General features: G+C 42.1%; 1 protein-coding gene across 2 annotated transcripts in view; it reads right to left on the bottom strand.

Moving 5' to 3' along the window:
- Positions 1 to 26,981, bottom strand: part of wwox (WW domain containing oxidoreductase) — a 139,384-nt gene that overhangs the window by 57,651 nt on the left and 54,752 nt on the right. The window contains exon 9 of one of the 2 annotated variants that reach the window (XM_044356137.1): positions 9,759 to 10,683. The exons of the other annotated variant lie outside the window; for it this stretch is intronic. Coding sequence (XP_044212072.1) covers positions 10,666 to 10,683 — 18 coding nt within the window. The 3' untranslated portion in view covers positions 9,759 to 10,665. Of the gene's footprint in view, positions 1 to 9,758; positions 10,684 to 26,981 lie in introns of those variants that run through there. 2 annotated transcript variants of the gene reach the window in all.

Below are 26,981 nucleotides of genomic sequence, written 5' to 3'. Positions count from 1 at the left end.
TGGATCAGAGGTATTACCACCAAATCCTCTAATACCGGAAGGACAGACCAAACTGAACAGGATGGGCCTAAAAGTGACAAATCAGACAGACAGAGAGAGAGACAGACTGACGCTAACTTGTTAGCCTTCCGGTCACCCGTACCGAGTTCTGCTAACGGTAGCACTTTACTTTAAAGCTCTCTCTTCTCAGCAGGATAAAATAACAAGGTAAAAGTGTGAAAACAACTTAAAGTTACCTGCACTTCAGTAAAAGCTGTTTCTCCCCCCAAAATTAATTGCTTCTTACTGGGGACATTGAGTGCACATGACAGTAAAAGTCAAAGAGGTAGGAAGGCATCGCCTCAGTCCTCCTTTGTTCGGTAAATGACTAAATATTTAATGTTCCGGGGCTCTTAAGATTAAAGGTAACATGTTGTCAGTAATAGTGGAGCTACTTCAAAGGATGTAAATTATGCATTTCTTCCTTTAGCAGAGAAATCAAAGCAGGTAATGAAGATTAAAGTTTGTGGACCTCCATTCTCTCTCTGGTTGAGGAGGAAGGAAGAGAGGAGACCAAGAGAGAGGGAAGAGGACCTGCGTTAAGGAAGGTTAATCTATTCGGAGCGTGGGTTATCTGATTAAAGAATCATTGTGTTCATTTAATCTGTTCCAGTGAAGCTGGCGTGTGGAGCTGGGAGATAGTAGTGGGGCAGAGGCCCAACCACCACTGTAAAGAGGTGCTGAAGCCAACCAAAGAACTGCATGACTTTGGGGAGATTGGGAGACATTCAAAAACCAACTATGTTACAGTTGTTCTCAGTTCTGTTTGTATTTGAAGATGGGAAATTGTCAGTTTAAAAAATAAGAGACAGAAGGAGGAGTGAAAGCGCTTCCAGTCACAACAGCATCCAAAGTGCAGGGCTCAGACTTTTTCCCAAACATATTTGACACAGTTCTCAGTATTGTTCCTGTTAACCTTTTCCCCGTCTGATATATCTGTGTACAGATAAAGACTGCACTGTTTCAGTCCTGGACATTTTTTTTTTTGTCTGTGAAGAGCTGTGCTTAAGAGTCCCCCTCGGGGCTATATTTTAGTCCCATCCACCTCTCTAACACACCATTTAGAGCACAATCCCACTGGCCACAAGAAGGAGTTGACATTTAGAAACAGTGTTTTTTTTTTTTGTTCTCTGTACCCTTCCATGAGAAATAAGGGAAAATACAGGAGATGGTTAAAGAAGAGGGGAGGCGCTTAGCCTTGTCTTCACACCCATCCGCTGTGTGCCAGCTATCATTTAGGCTATCCCACAATGCACCTCCAACAGGCCCCAACAGAAGAGTCAGGCCCATTAGCCCAGCGACAAGAGCGCTAATCGTCACATTCCATTACAGTCAATGGCAGCGTGGTGATTCTAATGACCATTTGGAAGAAGTCACACAAGGGCCGACGCTGCGTCACCAGAGCAAAAGGGGGACACAAACCAAAAAGTGACTTTGAGGTGATGGTGGCTTGGTAAGAAGAAAATCAAAATTGTTATTGTGAGTGTTCAAGACATTAACTGTGTTCCTCATGATGTGCGTTGAAGACACTTTGGGATCAATATCAGCAGATCCAAAGCAGCACAACTATAACACTCTTCAGTGTATTACTGTACAAACAGCACTCTTGGTGAAGCTGAAACGGTGTTGAGAGGCACAAATGTGAAGTGAACAAAGCCCGGCGTTATTCTATTGGAATCAGATTCCTCTTTAACTGAACATAGACTTATCGATCAGCGCAAAACTACACAAGAGCAGCTTCCAAATGAAGGAAGGTGTGAGAGAGAGAGGAGAGAGACAGAGAGACAGAGGGGAAGAAACAGAGAGGAGCTGAGAGAGAGAGAGAGAGAGAGAGAGAGAGAGAGGGAGAGAGAAAGGGGTAAATAACATCTTCATCTCCACTTGCGTCTGCAGCAGCCAGTCAGTCAGGCATCATTAATCCAGTGAGGAGCCTCATCCGTTGTGTATTGGTTCATTTTACAACACTATAGTACTGTCTAAATATTGACAGAGCTCTGCTGTCTGGGCTATTGACTGTCATCAGAATGCTCCCCTTCAGAGCCACAGAGAGTGTAAGAGGGAACTGTGAGGATCTGATGTGTGTGTGTGCATGTGTGTGTGTGGGGGGGGGGAGTCAGAGTGCTAGTCTAAGCAGAGTGCTGCCTTCACATGGGCGACAGCACATGTAATAGCACAGTTAGAGCCCACAGAAAACTCATACAAGCATGTGTTCATGCAAAAACAAACATGCATTTATTGTATACATATGCACACAGACATACACACTCACTCCTGGACGCACAAAGAAGGACCGAAGCCTCTCGCAACTTGGCTGTCCTCTAAAAGTCACTCACCTCAAATGATTTCTATGCAAATAGAGTAGCGGAGAAAAATGCAGCAGCTGAATTAAATCCAAAACACATTTGGTCAAAAATCAATTCCCCTGGTCCTCCCCTCATCCACACAGACAGCCTACTCTCCACTCTCCCTATCCCACAGCACACAGCCCTGGACCGCTGATAAATATTCATTTTTTATATTTATGTTACAGAAAAAAGCTGTGATGGGCAAAATGGGAAAGCCTCCCCAACAAAGCCCTCTGCAAACACACACATACACACACATACACAAACACCAGAAAGGGTGGACTCACAGTTCACAAATAATCAGATTACCGCTGTGATTCCACACGTGGATCATTTAATAGAGAATAAATAACACTAGATTTACATTACGATTTAACTCTTTTATACTTTGAACAGCTTGGATATAGTGTTTAAAAGCAGCTTTCTGACCTCTGTGCATGCACAGTGCTTTTAAAGTCCTTCTGCAGCTTTCTACCCTGCATGCCAGAACAACCACGACTCTCCTAACAGCACTTGAACATTCTCTCTTTCCAAAAGAGATGGTAATTACTTGACAAATCACTGCCTCTTTTAAGTACCAGATGAAAGAGTGTAAATGGGGGGAAATACGCAGGAAATAAAATAAAATCCTTTTTTTCTATTCTCAGTTAAGTGGCCGGAGAGGGAGAACGGGAGATATTTAATGTTGCTTAAATATGCAGTGTGATTCCACCCGCTGATTAAATTATAGCAGATGAGATGTTCTGTTGGCTGGAAACTTGAAAAAGTCCAGAGCTGTTTAAAAATGCATCAAACATGCTGTTGGATTTGCTCTCTGTCTCTGTCTTTCACTGTCTCACTGAGGGGAGAGAGGGGAGGACCTGGCCATGAAGAAGGGAGAGAGGGAGGGGGGGAGGAGAGAAGACAGAATAAACTCCTTCACAAATGAGCCCAATGCTGGTGTGTTTGACAGAGTACAAATATGATAATGAAGAAGTCAAAATGCACTTAATAATGAAACAAATGGAAAAGGAATTATTTGAATTGAGTCAACTCGCTGAAAAATGTGACAAAGCGCACGCGCGTGTGTGTGTGTGAGCGTATTAATTAGTGTGTTTGCCAAATGGTCCAAGTGAGAGCCCACTGGGTCCTGTGCTCTGCACTTTTTGCCCTCTTCCTCCACTCTTCCTGCTCTCTCTTTCTCCACCTCTCCAGAGCCAAGATGTGCATATGTTTTGGGCTGCTTTAATTTCTGCGCTCATAATTGGGCTGAACTGCAGGGAGCCCTCATCCACTGGGACGACACTGTAAACATGAATTTACTCTCTCTATTTCTTTCTCTCTGGGTGGGAGAGCTGCTCTCAGCTCTCTCTCTCTCCCTCACACACACACACACACACACACACACACACACACATACACACACACAACGGCACAATATAGTGAACCGATCAAACAAATAAACTACCAACTAAGACGACAAGAAAAGGGGCTTTATTCCAACTCTCTATTTCCAGTGATGAACAAAGAAACACAAACCGCTCAGAGCGCTGCTCCCGCTCAGTCAATGACAGACAAAATAAATAAATAATTGAGCGCACGAGAAACTGTTTGAAGAGCCAGAGGCTTCGAGCTCACCACATTGCATCAGAGGGCCAGTAGACATAGAGCACTTTCCGGCAGAGACGGGTAATGAAGGCGGGTGGGAAGTTATTCATAAGAATCTGACCATGTAAGCACTTGTGTAGAGACATGATGTTTAATTTGTAGTTTGAGCAAAAGAAGTTTTCAAGTCCGGCTGCGAATACGGCACAATAATGTCACACTTGAGTGGGCAAACAGGTCAAACCACCTCCATTGTGCTCCCTCGGGAACAGCCAAAATGCAGCGTGGGACGCCGTCACACCGAGGGTTAACAGATTGAATGAGCTTTGGAGCGGTAATAGGTTGTTGTTATCTTATATAGCATACTTCCATAATTTTGATGGTGTTTGCATGTCTTGTATGCGTGCATGTTTTCATTTGTTTGTGTGCTGTATGTGCCTGTGCGGAGTCTAAGTATGCTCCTGCCCGTGCGCGTGTGTGTGCATGTACTGTATGTGTGCAGGCATGCTCCTGAGTTCAGAGGTAGTGACAGCTTTGACAGCTATACCTGCCAATGGCCAGATCCCGGCGATAACCCCTGCTGTCGCCACAAAGCCGGCAGAAAGGCTCCAATTTCCCCCCCCAGACACTGGGCCAGTCTGTGGAGGCAGAGGAGGGGGTAGAGAGACAACCTCCAACCATTCTCCACAATACACTCTCCTCATTCCACCCTACTAACACATGAATGGGGATCCAATTGATTCTTTTTCACCCTAGTCCATTTTCCCACCCGGCCTGACACAGAGAGAGGATTTTGTGCTCATCTGCCCTTCCTTGTGTACTTCATATCGGGGAGAAGACTTATAGAAAGGGAAGGTAAAAAGGGGGGATCTTTATCAGAAAGCGAATTAACGCTCAAAGTGCTCCATTTGGAAGGTATATCAGGCCAATCCATTAAAAGGGCCTTCAGAAAAGAGCCGGCGCGGAGGACACCTTGAGAATGAACAGAAGACCTTGCTGAAACAGCACTCTTCACACACAGGAGGAGAGAGAGAGAGAGAGAGAGAGAGAGAGAGAGAGAAAGGAGAGAGAGAGGTTTGTGCCACGTGGGGCTGCATAATCACCTGCTAAATAAGGGTTATACTTGTTACCTCAAGAAGACAGATATCACATGAATAAAGTGGCTTAAAAATCTGATTAGTAATTGACAAAATCACTATTCACTGTAACACATTAAGAGATAACCTAAAAACGTCAATTTAGATGTGTCTAATTTTGGTCAAAAATGTAATTTGAAGCATTGAAACTTAAACACATGTGATCAAAATTAAATATGAACAATGTTCCCGTTTCCAGTCCAGTATACAGAGTGTCTGTCACACTTACTGGCCTGTTTGCATTTCCTCTCTCTTGCTCTGTGATGCACACACACACACACCTGCACCAGAAGTGAGTTCCATTAATCTTCTCCCAAGCCCTGTCCTCTGCGGCCTGACCCAGGTGAGGGAGGGGGAGGCTGGGGTCAGAGGCCAGAGGAGTGCCCCTGTCTGGATTGGGGCCTCGAGAACATTAGCCCCTGCCCAGTGGGGTGGGGACAATGTAGGGACCACCCCATACTGACTACGAGAGGTCAGCAATTAGAAAAAGAAACGTGATTTCTGAGAGAATCTGAGAGAGGAAGTTACTATGGAGAGCTGGACAGGTTGAGTTTAACGATGTGCAGCACTTGATGTTTTTATAAAAAGATAAGACCATAGTCCCTAAAATCATACTGATTCCTGCTTCAATGTCTGAGATATGAACATGATTGGCAGCTTTTCTTCACCTCTAACATGAACAAAATTCATAAATTACAGCATACTTTACACACATGATTCACCTGAGAAATGCTGTAGCAATACTGAAGCAAATTAGTCATTTTTTTACCCAAAGTCATTGCGCTCATATCACTCATTGAAACACACATTCAGTGTAGATTTTATTAAAACTGATGGCTGTGTTAGAAACACACCACCATGTCTTAGAAAAATGTAATGTTTTTGACAGCTGACAAATCTAGACAGAATTGGTTTAAAATAAACAAAGAATCAGAAATGGATCGACTATATTGTGGATCATTAACAAGTTGCCTTGATTGCCCCTAACGCCAAATCTACAGATGGACTAGATAACTAGATTTAATAAACCAAAAAGTCCAGGTATACAGTGACAATCAAATATCAGCATTATAAAACACAACAGGATGGCAACAGAAGGAAGGTGATTTTGTCTCCTCCATATCCAGGCTGTGCCCCCGTGCAGATCTTTGCCTCTGCACCAAAGCTGACCTCATCCCAGCCTGCTGATGAGTAAACAGAGAACCAGTCCCAGGGGTCAGCCTCCCTTTTTGTCCCTGCTCTCCCCCTGTCCTCTCCAGGGGGAAGACCCTGAACAAGTGGCCCCTCTGTCTGGAGCACCTACCAAGAACAGAGACTCAACTCTTCGCCCTGCATTGTCAAACAGCTCAATGAACAGGGAGCAAACACAAAAGTTACAGTAAGCGAGTGAGTAAAGAGAGAGACATGGAGAGGGAAAAGAGCACAGAGAAAGAACTCTGATTTGTGTGTAGCCTACATATACAAGCCCACACATATTGTACTGTAAATGGGACTTGGAAGTACAGTTTGGAGAGAACAAGCATTTTGCTGAACAGAAAAGCTTCTTTTCTCTAATTAACCCAAAATCCTGTTGACTGGGACTCATCCACCAAGGGCCTACTGTCTCTGCTCTAGTGCTCCACTTGCAACTCTACACTCCTTCCCTTTCATTCGGTCATCATGCAATCTCATATCCACTGTTCGGTGTTGATGATGTCCTCTTAAACCAGGTTCAGAAGTAAAAAAGTAAGACAGTCTTACAAAAAAAAAAGAGCACATAAAAACTTAAAAACACACACTCATCTATTTGTAACTACTACATCGCCTCCGACCTACCCACTCACACACACACACAGACTTGAAAGTGTCTGATATGTGAGGCGTGTTGATCCTGTTTATAATGGTGAGCTTCCTGGTGTAAGCTGTTGGTCTCCCCTGGCGCTGGTCTCCCTCTTCTCTGCAGCCCCTCATCTCTAATGCATGAGCCAGCCAGAGAGACTACGGAGGCCAAAGAACGAGCGAAAGGGGAAAGCGAGGGAGCGGACGGAGGGAGAGGCTAACCCTGGCACCGCGGCGCAACACTTTCATATTCTAATAAACCCAACATGAATACACGCATACACAGAAAGGAAGGAAATTGCATTTCTAAAGCTCTCTCTGTATCAAAGGGCATTCCGCTGAACATCTCTCATACACACCCACAGACACACATAAACATGCAGTCCGGCATTTTCCAAACCAGGAAAAAATGGACTAACACAAACACACACACACACACACACACATAAACAGGGAAGGCTCAGAGGGATTACAGTCTGCTGACGACAGCAGTTGAATACACACACACACACACACACACACACACACATACACACACACAAGCATAAAAACAGAAAACTTCTTAAGGGAAGTTCTGTTTGAGGAAGTTTTAACTAGATGTCAGATGTATGGAAACAACTGGAAGTCGATTTCTATGATTGTATCAATGCATCGCTGAAAATGTGTTGAAAACACACTGAGAGGTAACAGAAAGAAAGAGAGTGAGACAAAGAGCAAATCAGAGGCCACAGGTTCAGGAGCAGAGAGGCAAATATTGTGCAAAACACGTACACCGAACTCCAACGAGTGCCTTATTTCTGGCCTCATCTCCTTTCGAGCAAGCCATTTAATTTCAGGCCAGCGATACCCGTCCCTCCTTTCACAAGAGTTAATATCCCATTCTCCCTCCTCCTCTCTGCTGGTATGTGATGGAGTCTCAGTGACAGCCTGTAATGCAGGCCTGTATGCATTGATTATATGACACCCTCCATTCAGGTGTGCTATTAAAGTTCCCCTCCTCTCTTCCTTTCCGCTCTGCCAGTGGAATAATGTCCAATAATAAGAGGAGCAGGTGACTGGAGCCGAGGCAGGAGCCAGGCTTTCAGACAGGCGGGTCCGGACAGAAACACTAGTTCCCTGGGCAGGACTAGATGAAGATACGCCCATGTTATTCACTTCAGCACCGTAAGCCGTGGAGGAACAGGGTGGGGGAATGCATAATTGCATTTAAATTACATGAAGGATGCTTTGAATACCCCCTTGTCTGGCTGCCACTCCCCCCTGCATATCTGCACCCATGTAAAATCAACCCATCCCACCTTTTGTAGCTCCCCTCCCCCAATACTCAGTACGGACGCCCTCATGCCCGTCCCACAGATGAGCATAGAGCAACACAAAACACAGACAATATGCCATTAATTAGTGTTCAGTAATTAGTCTGACTCTGTGTATGCACTATGAGGCGGGACAAAAAGATGATATGGCAATATATTGTGTCAAAAAGATAAGTAACATTGCAGATGGAACTGATTATAAAGTAATTTATTGAATGGATGATAACAGACCGATATAATTGAATAAATACATTAATTACAATACTACTAAGAAATAAACTGTTGGTGGTGTCCAATCAAAAACACTTTTTTTAAAAAACTACCTGAGAAAATACACTCAGGTAGTTTACAATAGACAGTAATTAATCTCTGTGTTTATGCAAAGCAGTACGTAAGTGTGAAAGAAGGAAGCTAAACCTGCTTCACTCCCCAGTGTAAGTTAGTATTTAACACTAAACTAGACACAATTACAGTACAAAACCTAAAAAATGGGAACATGGTGGTGAACTGCTCTGAATATTAGATTTAGTAGTATTATAGTATAGCTTCTACAATATAAAATGGAAACAATGATTGGGAAAGTGAGATTGGCAACTTTACAACTAATCACACAATTTAAGAGAGGCCAGAGTTGTGTTACAGGTGGTAGCTCTGTCAACCAGGCAAACCCTATAGGCAGACAGACAGATGGCAGATGATAAACAAAGCAGATCACCCAAGAAAGGCCATGACAATCAAGCCACCACTGTTGTCACCTGATCTTGAGGGGAATGTGTAATACCGCAAGTCAACCTACACAGAAAAAGATATGACTATAATTAACTTTTTTTTCTTGCGGTTTAATGTTTGAACTTTACTTGCAAGCGAGCAAGTTTGAGAAGATTTGATTAATGAAAATGTATATCCTTAATTTCACCGCAGACATGAACTAAAATAGAAAGTGGTCTCATGTCTGTCTGTTTGCCATTTTATGGTTTGGAAATTCGAAAGACTGCAAACTTTGTGAGGCTAAGATCCAATGCACAGATTATCCACAATTCACCAATCTTTCAGAGAGAAAAAAACAATCTGAAGAACAGTTTCTAACAGTCATGTCATGAGTCCCGCCACAACACTGCAAAAGGCAATAATTGAATGAAAGTCTTGATGTTTTACTTCTTCAGAAACTAATATTTAAATTTGGCATAACACAGGTTTAAGATTCTGGCTTCAAGCTATTCCAACTAAATTAATAGTCTATCCAGTAGGTTGGGCTGTAGGTTGGTACACAAACCTATTATAGTAACTAAAATCAGGTCATATTATACCAGCTGTACCAAGCCTCAGACAGACAACGTCTTTAAGCCTTCTGCTCTCACCCACACAGTATTCCTGCTGTATAGCGTAGCGGTCTACCTTCACCATCTCTGCCTTCTCTTTCTTTCTGGGAAGCTCCAGGACCAGAATAGAGCTCAGAGCTCTATGGTTTACATAAACCACAATACCTTCTCAGCTCAGAGAGGGGAAAGAAAGACACAAGCATCTGTTTTTGTTTGCATTTTATTCCAAAACATAAAATTGAATCAATCTTTTAATACTCTGGATTGTATAAACATGGGAGAGAACTGCTTGAATAAATATCAAGAATGAAAATGGATTTCTCGTCGACGACTATTATCTATGTGGTTTATTTATGAATACCATGGCTGGTGCCAAAATAGGCAAGACATAAAAATACAGAGATAATGTGTTTAGCCTTTTTCATTTTCTTCTTTTTAAGTGAAAGAATAAATATTCGGATTTACATCACATTTCCATTTTTATCAAAATCAAGTTGGGTGCCACTAAACCTGTATGCACCGTTTTCATCTGTGGTTGCCAGGACAACGGTGAAAATAACAAGAGCAACATGACACTAACATCTTTAACAGGAAAATCATTAAAAGCAACATGAGGGGCCAGATGATGCTGTCTGTGCCACAGTCAGTCTGTGACTGATAAACACCATGCTGGATCCATAAATAGACTAATAGCTCTTTCACTGCTCCCACTACAATGCACTCAGTCAGGACGGTTAGTGGGTGTTTTTGTAAAAATGATAGATAAAATCCTCTCATTCTCAGAGACTCATAATTGTGGTGTGTCATATCAAACCCAGTGTGAGATGCAAACATACACACACAAACACAGCACATACACCTAAACATATCCCCGGGCCATCTATCGCCAGCCACACAACACCCACTGACGCTTAACTACTTCTCATACACACATATATTCATAGGGTATTATGCAGAATAACAGTTTTATGGATTTTAAATGGCATTCATTTATGAACACTGTGGCTAGCCATCACATGGAGGGGCTATTTTATCCCCTCTTAATGTAGATCAGTCTTCTTGGGTGAGATGCAGAGGGAGGTCCAGGACATTAAGGAAGTTGGATCTGTCTTCAGCCACTGATTAAACACTGGGCCGGGGTGAAGGAATAGAAAGGGATCACATCAATTGGGACTGATGCACAAATGCATAATGAAACCATCACATGAATGCTATCCCTCCATTAATATCTTCTGAGTGTGAGGACCCCAGATAACCTGAAGCCTTCTCCGTCCATATTTCTGTCCTCAGATTTTATGAGCAGCGCTCCAGTTATTACCACGTACACCACGCAGACTGAAAGAAACTTCACACACACTGAGAACCACAGCAGATCCTCCACAGCCAGAGAGATGACTTTCTATAGTCTGTGCACGCTCTAGTATGTGTGTGTATGTATGTGTGTGACAGGTTTATAGGAGTCATTTATCCTGCTCAGCGGGCTAGTGTAGTGCAGAATGGTGGCCTGAGTGCCAGGCGTAGCTTATTGTTGTGTAGCCTTTATGGGCTACATTAAGTACAGCTGAGTGAGAGGGAAACATACAGTACAATACCCTGAGCTCACACATGTCATACACACAGAGATTAACTACCTCCCTGGGCCCAGGGCAGGCCTACATCCACTCAGCACAAGACCCTGGCACACTCCTTCTGACTGCAGACATGTATGTGAGTGTGTAGAAATGTATGTAGGTGCTGAAATTAATGACAAAAGTTCAAGGAAAAGTTCATTTGAAGAAATGACTAAATGATGACCTTATCAATACTTGGTTCGGTTAGGATCGCAGAGGTTGATTTTGCTCTGAAGTGGACGAGGCAGTATTTCAGTTAGAAGCAGCACAATCCAGATGGTGAGAGATCAGAGCAGGTCATTAAAAAGCCTCTCTTCTCCACTCCTCTGATCAATCTGAGCAATAAAAACAACATGGATTACACATCACCACTGGACTGCTCATTATTGGCTTTGTTAATACACAGACACAAGATATGTGCGCGCACACACACACACAAAACAAAAATACACGTATGCACTTGTTCTCAGACACACTGGCACAGACAAACGGGTCCAACAGTCAGGCGATTTGAAAATCAGTTTTATTCTCTCACTTACCCACTCATAACACCCCTCCCCACCTGCGTGTCTGCTTTTTTGAAAGCTTCATAAGCGTCGCCTCTTCAACTGTGTTCCATGGAGTAAAAATAGAGGCCATTATATTGCCTAATGCCTACCTGCCAGCCCTCTATGCTCCCTCCTGTACACGAAGGCTTTTACACGATGAGGTGGCTGACATGTTTCACACACACCATCCATTACCATATGTACACTGGATGAGGCTCAGCCTGCACAACTTATACTAATGCATGTTTGGTATGCCCTGTGGGGGTGGGAGACATACGCGCACATGTACGCACACGCATACACACCTAACGCAATTGAACAAAGAGATGCGCAAACTCTCTCCCATACAAATATAATGGCAGCACTGTAATATGCCACTTGTATTAACAGCAGGATGCTTTTAAAGTAAATAAAAACATTATAGCTAGCTCTCTGGGTGCGGCTAAGTCCTGCTTCTCAGAAGCTCACTCTATGTGTGTGTTTGTGTGCCTGTGTGTGACTAGAAGAGGGGGGCAATCCTCTGCGCTGGGGCGGCAGTTCCTCTCTAATTGCCCCTCTAGGTGCCTGTGTGCTGGGGAGCTGAACTGAGGGTAAACACAGATCTAGAGATGATTAATAGCCAGAGGTCAGGGCGGAGCACATACAGGCAGAAAGGCTGGGACCTCACTCCAACCTACCTTGGCCATCCATATCTATACAAAAACACGCACACGCTGCATGTCAGGAAAGTCCATTCTTTCAACAGCAGATCTCTACATGTGTTCACACTCAAATAAAAAAATCCAGAAAGATCTATCCATCCTGGATTCCTCTCAGCAGAGCGGTGGAGAGGTCGGAGATAAACAAAAACGTAGACAGAGCAGGTCAGTCAGGGGTGAGGGTGAAAGGTAAAGTTGAAGGGTGAAGGGGAAGGGTGAGGGTCACTGTGTCAGGGTCGTAAGGCCCACAGGAGAAATCCTTAACAAGTCTTCATCAATACATGACCAGGAAATCTTGAGCTCTTGTTTCTCTTGCATCCCTATGCAGCTGTAGGTGGTCTACCAAAGATTTTACACTGTAGTAGAGGGAGGGGCATATCCTACTTCTATTACCTGCCCACTTTGTCTTCTCTGTCCCCTGACAAACACACATACACACACTCCTCTTCCCTACAGTACGTCCCATCCACATATTCCTATCTCTCACACCAATCTGCACACAACAACACACACACTCATGCACACACAGCACATCCCCAGCTGAATGGAGTCAGGTTGGGCGGCCCTTCATTTTTCATGCAAACGGTAATTTAGTGAGACTGCCTATTGATTGAGCGCCGCTTGTCTCCCAAACAATGCCACTTCAATCAGCGGCCCGTGGGGGGAGGGGGGCAGGGTGGGAGGGAGAAGAAGGAGGGGAGGAGGGAGGGTGGGGGGGGGGCTGCCGATAGCTGCAGTGACTGATTTAAGAGATGGATAAAAAGCAGATACGTCCCCCGCCCCTGTACTGATTAATGACAGTGGCCAGAGCAGCCCTGGACTATGCATCATGATTTAACCACCAGCCCCTCATCTAAAGATTAGCGTGCACATACACACACACTGTAAATGTACACACACCGTGTATTGTACCACACAGAGAGACAAGACACGAAAGGTGTGAAAGGAAGAAAGGGAAGTGAAGCGGTGAGAAAGACAAGTTAAAGGATAATAAGATACTGCCTGACAATGTTGAGTCAGTTTGACTGAACCTTTAGTGGCAGAAATGTGCTTTTCAAAACATTAAACTCACAAATGGTCCAGGATATTCACACATACACAAGTGAGAAGAAAGATATGAACAGTGCATAACATCACACAGTGTCTTAAGTCACGCAGCCATTGGTCTGTACTGACAGCTGGACATGTGGTAAGAGTTGTGTTATTACAGTTTTTCTCAATTATTTAAGCACATTTTCTGAAGCACCTTTGCAGTTCTCAAAACATCAGAAGCAATCCCTATGCCAGTTTATTCCCTTCATCAATGAGTTAATCACTGCCACCAAATTAACCTGCCCCTTTATCACTGCTTAAGTCAAGGCAGTCACATGTCAAAGGAACTATGTCAGCATGACAGAATATATCCTCTTAATCAGGAGGTCTCATTGAGTTTAAGATCTCTTTTCTAAGAGAGACCTGTGAACAAGAAACATTCATAAGACAAGAACACAATCAGCAGACAGTAAACAAGGAATAAAAAACAGTTACAAGAATCATAAAAACATCAGATAATAAAGATTTAAAATCTTCAAGAAGAATGCAAGACTCAAGTTTGAGGGCAGTTTGCAGTTCATTCCATTTAAAAGGTGCATAATACCTAAAACCAGTTCTGCCAACATAAGTGCATACATGAGGGATATCTAAGGTTAAGTAGTTACTGGATGGTGTACTGGAGTTACTAGATTTAAATGAGAGATGTGAGGGGGTTTGGAAGCTTCAACAGTAGAGCTCTATATATGAATAACATAAGATGTTTTTTTTTTCTCTTGACTGTAAGGAAGTCAATCCAGCTGTATGATACAGAGAACAATGATAAGTATGAAATTTGTCATTTGTGATAAAGCATAATGCCCTACGATACACAGGGTTTAACTGCTGAAGTGTTGATGGAGCAGCATGACAATACAGAATATCTCCATAGTCAAGGACAGACATGAAGGTTGACTGCACAGTAGTCTTATAGTTAGAAGAAGACAGACATCCTTTGATTTTATACAAGAAGAATTTTTAATTTCTGAGTCAAATGTTGAATATGAATCTTGAATGATAATCTGCTGTCAAGCCAAATTCCCAAGTATTTGTATGACAGCAAGAGTAATATGGGTACCATTTAAAGTTGTAATGGCAGGGTAGTCAGAGTCACCAGTGGAGGTGGAAAATACCATGTACTTGGTCTTTTCTGCATTTAAAACTAGTCTGTGATTAAGGAATTGGAAAACATCAAAGACAGACTGAAGACAAATCAGGGCCTGGGCTGGGGTAGAGCCTGGGCCATATAAAATTGTATCATCTGCAAAAAAATGGACATTGAAGTATCAAATTAGGAAGAATTATGTTATTTATGTATAATGTAAACAGCTAAGGACCAAGGAAAGACCCCTGTAGCAAGGCAATTTCTGATGGCAAGAGGACTTAACTGAGCACCATCAGCAACAACAATCTGGGTTCTCTCTGTAAGGTAACAGAGGAACCAGTTAAGTGTGGCTTCATTTAAATCTATCATGGTACGATACTATCATGATATTCTTCCCATGATAACGATATATCACAACAAAGGTGATTCTGTGATATACAATATATCAAAGAAATAATCTATGATAAATCATGATATCTGTAACTGAAGAGGAAAGAAACAATTATTTTAAAGAGCAGGAAATAGTCAGATAATGTATAATGTTTATTAACAGTACATTAGACTCTCAGAAAAGAAATGCTGCCAAGTATAAATATCAGAACACTGTTCACTGTAGCCTCAGTTTCTGACTGTCATAGAGCTGCTGGTCGCGTTAGTAAGCCTGATAAGAGACAACAGAGAGCTGACGTCGTGCAGATAACCCAAAGATTTATTCCTTTTCTGTGGCAGTAAACACAACGCACAACCTGCCAATAACTAACTGTGCTATATTCAGGGCTTTACAAGATATTCAGGGCTGACGAGTGATGACGGTAACATTAACATGATAAACAGCAGGGCTACTGCTATGTACTGACACACATACACACACACCAGAGAGCCTCTCATAGTAGAGCCGTTAGCTCAGCTACAACACAGGTACCACACAGAAACTTTTACAAAAGGCCATGAATGTGCTTCTAGTGACTGTCAGAGCTCCAGCGTACTCTCTGTGTTTCCTATTATCAAATATTTTCATGGCACTATCAGAGTACTGAAGCCTATGAAACATTCATGTTTGAGAGTTACTGACATTTGGCAGAAATACTTTGCAAGGACCATAATCATAGATACGTCTGAGAGTAATTAAGATTATTAGATAAACAGTGTAATCAATGTTTATCAGAGGTTAACACAATGCATCACTGGGCCACTTGAAGATATTTGTACATATACACTTGGTTTTTGTGTGAAAGCAACAAGATATGCATAAACTGTTGTGAGAACTGTGATTGAGAAACGTGAAAATAGCCTGAAGAGATACGTACCAACGTGGAACAATCATACACCCAATGGTCACACACTAAACCTTGGAATTAAAGTTGAAATACCATGATATACATTTAGAGCTGAGACTTACAGATCTTAAGCACCAGCAAGTCAATGCAGATTTTCAATTTCAATTTTTTTGAAACAAGTCAAACTAGAAATACCGCCTCACAGTTGTATGCCTCTGCCAACCAGTCAAATTGCAATTTACATCCATGTCTGTTCAGACTCATAATATTTGTAGAGAAGACTTTGAAGGAATTTAATAAAAGGTATCAAATGTATTTTTCTTGTATGTGTTCACGTGTTTGGCCAATATAGCTGATTCTGATAGAAGACAAAGTTGTAGCCATGACAGTTCACAATGCTTCAGATATGGATGTTGTTGCAAAGAAGTAGGAATTTTTAAACGTGGATACTTCACACACATCTTCAACCCGGCAGCACAGAGGATCTATACAATCACCACACTTTCAAGGTGGGAACCCAAGATTAGTGTCATCAATTCAGTATCCAACCAGATGTGAAATATGGTCACAATCTCCCCTTCTGTTCCTGTGTTATGGTGTTGTATAATGGCCAGAAAAGTGTTTTTGCAGAACATTATGATATTACAATGAAGCTGACCTTTGACAATGTGGATATAAAATGTCATCACTTCATCATTTTATCCTATTACACATTTGTGTGAAACTCATAATTATCGTATGAATTCTTGAGTTATGGACAAAAACATGCTTTATGAGGTCACAGTGACCTTGACCTTTGACCACCAAATTCTAATGAGTTCATCCTTGAGTCCAAGTGGACATTTGTGCAAAAATTGAAGAAATTCCCTCAAGGCATTCCAGAGATATCCAATCATGGGAGAATGGGAGGGACGGACGGACAACTCGAAAACATAACACCTCCGGCCACAGATGTCGTCAGTGCGAAGGAATAGAGTAATGGCCTTATAATGGCATTAAATCAAAAGTAAAGCATATCATGACTCAGAGTGTAGCAATATGGAAACAACTGAAAATTAAAAGAAAAAGGAAAAAAAGGAAAATCATGTATAAAAAGCTAACAATTAAAAATGGTATAAGTACAAAAAGTGTTAAAGAACGAAGCCAAAACTCTATACGAAAACTGTTGTAAAAAAAAGTGAAGTTTTTATGTAAAATACAGTCTATGTGTAAAAAAGTGAAAGTGTTTTGATTTGTTAGGGGTTAGAGGGGCTGCAGTGGATAAAGCACTTTCCCCCTCGTCCAGTACTCACTAATACTATACTCCTACACTATATCACCTAATACATTAAGCCTCTAGCGAAGTCTAACTATTGTTGTCCTCAAAAGATAGAAGTAGAGTGGGTAAATCATTGAGGAAAAAAAAAGTTTTGTGATGAGCATTAAGAGTCTATTCCATCTCTTGACATTTAGGTGTAAAAAAAGGTTGTGAAAATGTTTGGCTTCTGCCATCTGTCAACTCTCAACGTGTGCTACACACTCCAGCTACAGTCCAACCAATCCCAGTGTTCCCAATCCAGCTAAGCACTAATGCAAGTCTGATCCAACCTGGACAAACCAAACAAAGCAGAGTCTAATGTCAAGTGTGCTCAAGTGTAGTGCAGTAACCTAGAGCACAATGTAAAGTTGTGCGAGGGAAAACACTGACTCTGGTCCATTAGTTGTGTTGGAAGCTGAGGAGGAGGACTGGAGCCCCTCCCTGCGGCTGCTAAAATATTCATCAGACTCCCTGAGAGCATGTCTGCTAATAGTTATACATGGAGCAGGAGAAAGAAGTGAGAAGGAGGAGGAGAGGGGTGGGGTGAGGTGGGGTGGGGTGAGGTGGGGTGGGAGCGAGGCAAGAGGAGGAGAAATTGGGAAGATGAGCGATGCTCCCTGTGTGCATGTCAACTAATAGTCAAACATGAAGCGCTAGGAGGGAGGGGAAAAACAGGAGACGAAGGAGAGGGAAGTGAGGAGAGGGTTTGTTTAGATAGTCTCCGACTAAAATCACAGGGCATGGACACCACAAAAAGCAAAAGTGAGGAAGAGAGAGCGACAGAGGGAGGAAGAGGAAGAAAGGGAGCGATAGAGAAAGAGAGAGAAAGATTGAGAGGGAGTAATCACTCCTTTTCCTCCTCCCCTGCCATCACTCGCCCCTCCGAGCTGCATTCCAGATTGATTAAAAGCCCCTCTTGTAATTGTCAGATCTTGTAGGAACCATCTCTGTGTTTGAGTGTGTGTGTAAGAAGAAGGGGGGGGGGGGGGGGATCATCTGTGTGAGCAGGGTAGAAGAGAAACCCAATTTCAATCACGTCAACCAGTGTAACAGTAGTCACTTCAATAGCCACCAGTCGCTACCACATCAATCAGAACTCCCACTCAAGCAAAGAAATATTGTTGATGTTGTTTTGTCTTTACAAAGCAGCAGCTCAGGTAGCCTTGCTCTATCTTTGTATCCTACTGAGAGTAAAAAAAAAACATATATGTGCATAAACACACACAAACACACACACACACACACACACACACAGTCATTTCTCCAGTCATTAAAATGAGAAATGGCCGATGGTGTAGGAGCTGTTGAAATACCATTAAGAAATGGAGACAAATGCAGTGGATCCCAGCCTGCTACGGCAACCTCACTACAGTAAATCAGACAGTGACGAATATTACCGAGACCAGGCTGCATGCATATGTACACACACACACATGCACGCACGCACATGTAGGCAAAACACATGCATACACACACTCATCTGCACACAAACAGTGCAAACAATGTGCGAGGCACCTTCCAAAAAAGCTCCTTCGGTGGATTAATGAGTAATTATCCTAATTAAATGTTTCCTGATCATCCGCCATGATATATGGATGATTATTATGTTCAGAGATGATTAAATGATAGTATAACAGAGCAGTCCAATATCATTTCAAAGAATTAATGAGCGTTTGTACAGAGGAATCATGTGGAAATAAGGTGCAAATTAAAGATTGAATTAACTTTGATTTAATCAATTCAGGACTAATTGTGAGCTGCAGTAATAGAAAACTTTCTGTCGTTTAATCACAGGTGGAGACCTATGTTCTGTTCTATTTTTTTTAATACAGAAAATTCACAGAAAATGTCCCAACACATTTGGTATCATTCAGACTTTCTGTGGTGCAGTTTTCCAGATGACTTTATCAAGTGCTGGGCAATTTAGCAGAATATATTCTGGAAAAATAACCCAGGCAAACCAGAAAATTAACTTTCATTAAAAACACTCAAAGCAAACACTGTTTCACTGTTTGTAGTGTTATTATATATGCCAACACATATACTGTAGGTTCTTTTTACATATTTTTTTCCCACCACTGAATGGGAGCTCACATGATGGTGAGAAATAACCACATTCCATGTTGATGAAGAGATACCAAAAAGGACACATTATACATCTTACACAACTTCTCTTTTGATCGTTTGAAGACATATCTGCTCTTATGAGTAGTTGATTGTGTTACTTAGCCTAATGTAAACCAATAAACGAGGCTAACCTTGTAAGCAGGGTCGATGCTTATTTAAAAGCTCATTGATTAACAGTTGTGATTATTGATCATGCCATGTGGCCCAGACAGAACTGACATATCTGATAGGTCAGAGTCCAGATCCGCACAAGCAGACAAGACAGACAGACGGACGTACAGGGAGAGAGAAGAGAGAGACAGACAGCGGCAAAGACTCTTATAGACAAATACACAGTAGAAACACACACACACACACACACACACACTCCAATTCAGCTCCTCCTCTTCTCAATCATGTACTAACTTGAAGAGAGTATCAACTTATTATCTGTGCAGTGCTTGAACCTCTTCAATATTTTTGCCCTAACCCCTATCTCCCACTCCACCGCCTGATTCACTTCTCCATACAGTTCACGGTTGCAGAGCAGAGTAGCTGCATGTGAAGGAGATAGTAAGCAGTAATATTCAATTATTGTATGCACGGCGTCCCCGTCCCGCCCTAAATTGATTTCTTTCAGAACGGGAGGCATCGCTCAGCACTGACACACAGCCATGTTTCCCCCATCTACCACATCCCACGCAAATTACTCCTCCATCTGCTCTCCCTCACCGCGCCGTGCGTTTACCCTTCGCCTCCCTTCTCTTCTTCTCTCCTCTCTCCTCTCCTCTCCCGTCTCATCATCTCCTCTTCTCGTCAGAACACACAGCTATCGTGTGGTCGGCCCCAGCTCCCATACAGTACGTTTAATCTGTCTTTAATCTCTTTGCATTGTAATGGGGAAATGGTTTTGTGTTTTACTATTTGATTGAGGCTGCGAGCCCGCCCCTCACTACCACGGGACTCTGTGTTTAAGAGTGGGAGGTGTTTTCAATTTTGCCCCTGCTCAAATTGTCTTTTATCAAAGAATTCATATCAGTAATATGATTCTACATATTAACCAGGCTGTTTGTAAGTGGCCTAATAGGAAAATAGCAAACAGTAGAGGGAGGAAAAATGGGAACTGGCTCCTATACTCACAGAAATTTAAAATGATTTACACTGAATTAGATGGCTGCTGAAAATGTCAACATTTTTCAGCATCATATTCTGCAGAGGACTATAGAGAGGGTTGATAAATACCTTGAATGTGGCTCGGCTATAAAAAAGAGTGCCTGTTTTCACTTGGAGCTGGCAGGCAGGAGTTGTGAAAGTTTTTCTCCCGTCAGGTTATACCATCATCATAAAGACCTTTACTGTACCTTTAATAAAGCCACACAGTGAGGGAGTAGGTCTAATCAATACTTCATATAACGGGGATTATTGTTTGCTCAGACTCAACACGGATTCAAAACATCTAGGCTCGATAGTCATGTAAAGCTAGAATTGATTTGTTCATAAAAGCAGTGAAATTTTTTGATGTTGGTGTCACATTTATGTTTTGTTTTGTTTTGTTTTTTTTTACTTCCAGCATCAAATTTTTTATTCACACACACACACTGTCACTATTACAAAGAACAGGCCCACGGTTAACGTTGAATGGCATTACCGTCTCCGATGATTAAAACCAACAAAGAAAATTCAAACATACATATAAACACATGCACAAACACACATAGGCATGCATACACACACACACACACACACACACACACACACACACACACACACAGAGCCTTCTCTCTCCTATTCTAATTAAAGGGACCTCTCTGCCCTGGGTGTGTGTGTGATATTGACACTTAGCTCCGTACAATAAACTTTATTGGCAAGCCCTGCTTGATTACAGCACTAAACTAGAATAACAAGGAATATGGGAGGAGGGGACGTGGATTATATACTAAACAGACATTAGTGGGCTCTATTCAAATATCTGACGCATTTTAATAGCGAGTCCAGAAAGGCCTCTGTCTCTGAAGAGAGAGCCTTTGAGTGGGAACCAGCAGTGGGATGAAGCTGAAATATAATGTGCACAAATAATAAAAAAAATGACATGAGTGAAATACAGTAAAGGTAGAAAAACAGAAAGAGAGGAGAAAAGAGATATATATCAAGGGATGGAGGAAGGGAAAGAGGGATAGATTTCCCGTCATTAATGATCTATGGAAAATCCTCTGTCTATTTTCAGATATACTGTTAATGGCTGCTTGCTGCCATTAAAATCGTTGCTGTCCTGAACTCAGCTATTCACATATTGGCTGCTGCTTCATCTAATATTCATCTGCTGGAGGTCAATGGCGATGGTGGCATGCAAGTGTTTGGTAAACACAAATTAAGAGAAGCAGAATAGGAGTTGAGATTTCATGAATATAGAATTTATAAATTTATTACAACTCTAAAACCCTCAACATCCCAGTCACTTTCATTGTGCTTTCACAAAATGTTTAGCAAAATGAGACGATTTACTTTTAAGACTGTATCCATCCATCCATACACATTTAAATATGATCTACAAACAGAGATGGGTGTTGTTGAACTGCATGAAGCACAAATATGAATAGGCATGCATAGAGAAAGAGAGAGAGAGAGAGAGTTTGTCTCTCCTCAGCACTCCAGCAGCCTTGGTGAAAGAGGAAGCTTTTTAAAGGGAACAGACTCTACAATTATTTCCTTAACAATGGTGTCTCAAACAATACCTGGAGGCAAAGACTTTGCAAAGCCTTCTTCAACCTGGACATTAAATTGCCTTCCCAACTGCTAATCAATTAGGCTCAACCGGCAAGTTAAAGCAGAGGGTGGTGTTCTGCTCATTCACAAAAGCTAACCTTATCTTACGCAACACTTTTTCACTTTTGGTACTTTGTATTAAAACATTTTAAGGAAAGGAGATAAATCAAAAGACCCACTGAGCTTTGTGTCATTAGCAACACTACTTATTTGTGTGAGAGGTGCTTCAAGCCTACATAAATGACCCCAGACCTTCTGCAGGGGTCACCAGCTATTAAATGCATCCTACTGTCATTAAAAAAGTTTAACAGAATAAAAAAAAAGATGAGAAAAATTTGCTTGTTGAAATAAATGCAGAATTCTAATCCCATACATTCAAAAAAAGAGTTCATGAGAAAATGAACAGAAGCTGCCTGTCCCGCAGCTTCCACCCTCACTGATCAGCTCTCGCAGCTCAGTCAGTTGAACTACAATGACCCCTACTGGCCTTGAATGGTACTGGGTTAGTGTGCTCCTCAGACAAAGAGCTTGTACTTTATCATGAGCTTGTGGCTTTGCAACAGCTCTGAATCTTCAACACACACACACACACACGCACAAACACAATCGAGGAAGAATGGCAGAAAAGGTCATTCTCTTTTCATTCTTGTGATATATATTCTCCTCCAAACCCCACAACAAAACTCCTGTTTTTGTTGTTTTTGGAGGTTCTTTTTTCTTCTCCTTTGAGTCATTCACTTCTATCTTCACACTCCAAATTCTTCCCTGCCCTCCCCCCAACATCCTCCTTTTTTCCTCTCTCTCTCTCTCTCTCCCTCTCTCTGTCTCTCTCTGTCTCTCTGTCTCTCTCTCTCTCTCTCTCTCTCTCTCTCTCTCTCTCTCTCTCGAGGCCTTGGCACCCTTGGCAGGGCCTCTCCCACTGAGTGTGTTGGCAGAGCTGTGTCTCTGATTCACCCTCAGCGTGCCCTCTGGCTTAGCAGGCTGGCACAAGGACACGGAACAGAGTTGAGAGAGGAGGTCAGGGCACGAAGCGTGGCGCTACAGACTGATACAGCCATATATTAGTGAAAGAAAGTTATCACAGAATAGGTGAGCAGGGTGAGTTAAGTTATTTGAGGTGTTTAAGGTCTGTGGTTTCTGTGAGCAAGGCAGAAAATGTGAGATTGGAGTGGCGGGAACTACTCCGCCGGTTGCACGTGTGTCTGGAGGAGAACATTAGAGTGAGACACACATGCGGCCTCACCTTGAAGAACCACTGACCCCACACACCTTTATTGCATCTCCAATTAGAGGAGAGGGAGGAAGGGAGAGATACAGAGAGGGACAGAAGGAAAGAGAGAAAGAAAGAGGGGGAGAGATGTATTTCATAAATGTAGTTCCATAAAGAGCACTGACCCAAATGGCATTCAGTAATTCTTCCCTGTGCCAGAGGAGGTGGGATAATCAGAAACTTCATCAAGCTCACTCCTTCCTTCTCTCCTTCCTTGCGTCTGCAACACCTCCTACTGTCCCACCCTCTGCTGGAACCTCTTAAACAAAAATTGTGTGTAATAACTGCATAACGTACACGGCGCGTCCGGAACACGCATCAAAGAACATCCCTCTATCCCCCTTCATCGCTTCATTTTAATTAAACAAGTTTCCTCCACTCAGAGTCTCGCCATCTCTCATCTCTTTGATCTGTTCCCATTCGACTCACAGTAAAAGAAACAGTCCGTCTCTACTTTGAGAAAGTTGTAAGTGTTTGATTCTGAAGACTTTCAAGCGGCGGCGGTGCTGTATTGATTCGACGTACACAAAAATGCATCAGAGCACTTGCAACACCGACGGAAAAAAAAACAGTCCCTTTGTCAAACACTACACTATAACTACAACCCCATATGGGTCTACTAATAAAAGCAGAACAAATTCCTTTTTGAAACTGTTCAATAAATTCAAATCTGTCCTCATGACAATGTCGGCAATACATATCAAATCTGTCACTGCTGTGTTGAGATGGATATGAGAGGGCAGAAATCTGAAAGAAAATAATACAATTAAAGTGTGTCTCAAGCACCGAGGCCCCATCGATCCATTCGCTCTCTTTTCCAATACACTATGGACTTAACATGGACTTATTCTTTCTTAAGCACAACTGGGACTGCTCCCTCCCCCACAGGGTGCAACACTCACACAATGCTTCAAAAGAACATTTTGTTTATATGTTCAATACCAGAAACATCAATAAAATTATCCAATCATTAATTTCCTATTCAATACAAATTTAATGCAGAGCCACGGAGTAGCCAGCTCATATCCAATAAGGACATCTATCCCCAATCACTCAGCTCTGTGCTTTGCATCGCACACGCACAAACACACACACACATCAATGGGCCTGTCCCTAAAACAGCTATTCCTCACAGACATACTCAATATTGTGGAGAGGGTGGAAAAGAAGGAAAAGAGCAAATAAGGAGGATGGGAGTGGAGGGAGAAGGGGACTTATTATTTCTTAAGCACAACTGTCAAGGTGAGAGTCTTGACATTGGATGGTTGGACGCAGCTGACAGAGACACAATTTCATACAGGAACAGGGGACCAGTGGTAGAGGAGGCACGCACATCCTTTACTTAAGTAAAATTTGAAATATTTTAATTTAAACAAACTCAATTTCAAGTAAAAGTCCTGCATTCACAATCTTATTTGGTAAAAATTCAAAAATGCATTTATTGGATGGTGCATTCATGTTGTGGTGGTTTCAAGTAAAGCTACCTTTAAAGGGAAAGTGCACAGATTTTACACATCTAAGCCTGTTCGCAGGTCTTGGGGAGTACTACTGCATATGCAAAAAAGTTGTATAAAAAAAGCTTTTGTGGCTCCAGAAAAAGCTGTGCAAAAATCTGATAACTTCCCTAAAGCGATGTCACAATAAAATCTGTTGGAGATGAAGACAAAGTTTGAAAACTTAAAAAATCTTGCTGTGTGGAGTTGAAGTGATTTCTGTAGCCCCCCACTCATTTCTGCTTGAGGCTAGCGGCTTGAGGCTAGATTAGCCGCTACGAGCATAATACTCCAGAGTGTATGAAGAGGAATGAATGTATGGAATAAAAGAGTTGTGGTTAATTGTGGTTGTGCCGCATCAATTTTGATACTTTTTTTTACTTTTAAGTGTCCATTTTGAGGCCGACAACAGTGTATAAGTGTAATGCTAAATCTGTGGTATATTCCTTTAACCACTGCTGATAATCTACAAGAATAAAATCTTCATCTACAAAGTAACTAGTAACTGAAGTTGTCAGATAAAATTAGGAGTCAAAAGTACAATATTTCCCTCTGAATGTACTGGAGTAGAAATATTGACTAGCAAAAAACAGACATACTCAAGTAAAGTACAAGTACCTTACAACTGTACTTAAGTACAGTACTTGAGTAAATGTGCTTACATTCCTTTAGCACAGGAGACAGGCTTATACAACCCTTATAGGCTGAGAAAGAGATGAAAACATTTCATATATCGCTTCACTCTGACTTCTGCAGGGAGCTCTTATTGCGCTCAAATTAACGAGCTCATTCATGGTAAATTTCAAGATCAATGGCAGGTACAACCGTTGCATGCTTGATGATACAATCTATAGCTCTCTGTTGCATGTGATTAGGAAAGTATCAGTATCGAATATCATACAGGTAGTGAACCCGGCTGAACCCGTACCTACTATAACCCTACATGAAACATATCGGATAGAGCTGTGAGCTGTGCGTATGTAGGTGTGTTTAACATGTTAGAGCTGGTGAGATGACACCAGAGCCAGGGTTCACAGGTCAAGTAGAGTCAAAGCAGGTAGGCGATTGGCTGATCAGGTCTGAGTGTAATGACTAATCAATGGTTGAATGCATTAGCCTAATCTAATGGGCCAGGTGGGAGAGGACAACGCTAGACGCATGGAACACATGATTGAGCACAACATGCAACAGCAACGCAATCAATAACACATAGAGTGGTCTAACCCCGGGGGGGGGGGGGGGGGTTCCCCACTACTGGAACGACCTGCTCCACATGCATTTAGGAGGTGCTCCCTATGTGTGTGTGTGTAAATATGTATGGTTGGTTGGTTAGGGGAGGACAGAAAAGGAACCAGGCTGTTTTAGTCTGATTGATTGGATTATGAAATGAAATGAGGGAAATCAAAGCCTTTTGTTTCTGGCCGGCACCCTCACACACCTCAATGAGTAGTTTCTACCCTCCTGAGAGAGAGTGATGCACTAAAAGAAAGAGTGTAAGTGAGAGTGGTGTAAGCGATGGGGTGCATTTTAGAATGTAAACTAGGTGAATGTTGATAAAATGTGGAATATAGGAAATAAATCATCAGTCCATTTACACATTCAGAAAAAAAGGTGAGACATTCTTCATATTTAGGTTTGTCCACAGGAGAAAAGGCACCCTCCTCTGATGATTTGACCTTCCACCATTACTCAGTGAAGAGCATTATATGAACCTGTTTGTGGGTTAAAAGCATAGCTGAGCTCTCAGGTACCACCCTGTACATTACTGAGGTCACTCATATCTCTAACCCCTATCAGATGAATGTGTTTTACAGCAAAGTGTTCCATGCAGAATAACGCTTTGACAATAAAGGCACAAATAACACACAGGGATGTGTTCATTAAAGGATAAAGCTTATAGAATTGTAGTTGTTGGAAATTTACAATGAATATAAAAACATTGATCAAGTCACAAGGAGATCAACCATTAAGGGATTCACTGTGAGAAAGAGAGAGAGATGACAAGTTAGGGACAAGAGCCAGTCAGAGCAGAGGACAGGCCTGGGTCAATACTTGCAGCACATACTGCTGACACTGCACCGCTCAACACACACATACACATACACACACACACACACACACACACACACACACACACACACACACTTACTTCCAAAACACACACATTTTCACATGAACATGTACACAAAAGA

Source organism: Thunnus albacares, chromosome 7 (assembly GCF_914725855.1).
Source record: "Thunnus albacares chromosome 7, fThuAlb1.1, whole genome shotgun sequence".
NCBI lineage: Eukaryota > Metazoa > Chordata > Actinopteri > Scombriformes > Scombridae > Thunnus > Thunnus albacares.
This window is presented reverse-complemented; position numbering and strand designations above follow the sequence as displayed.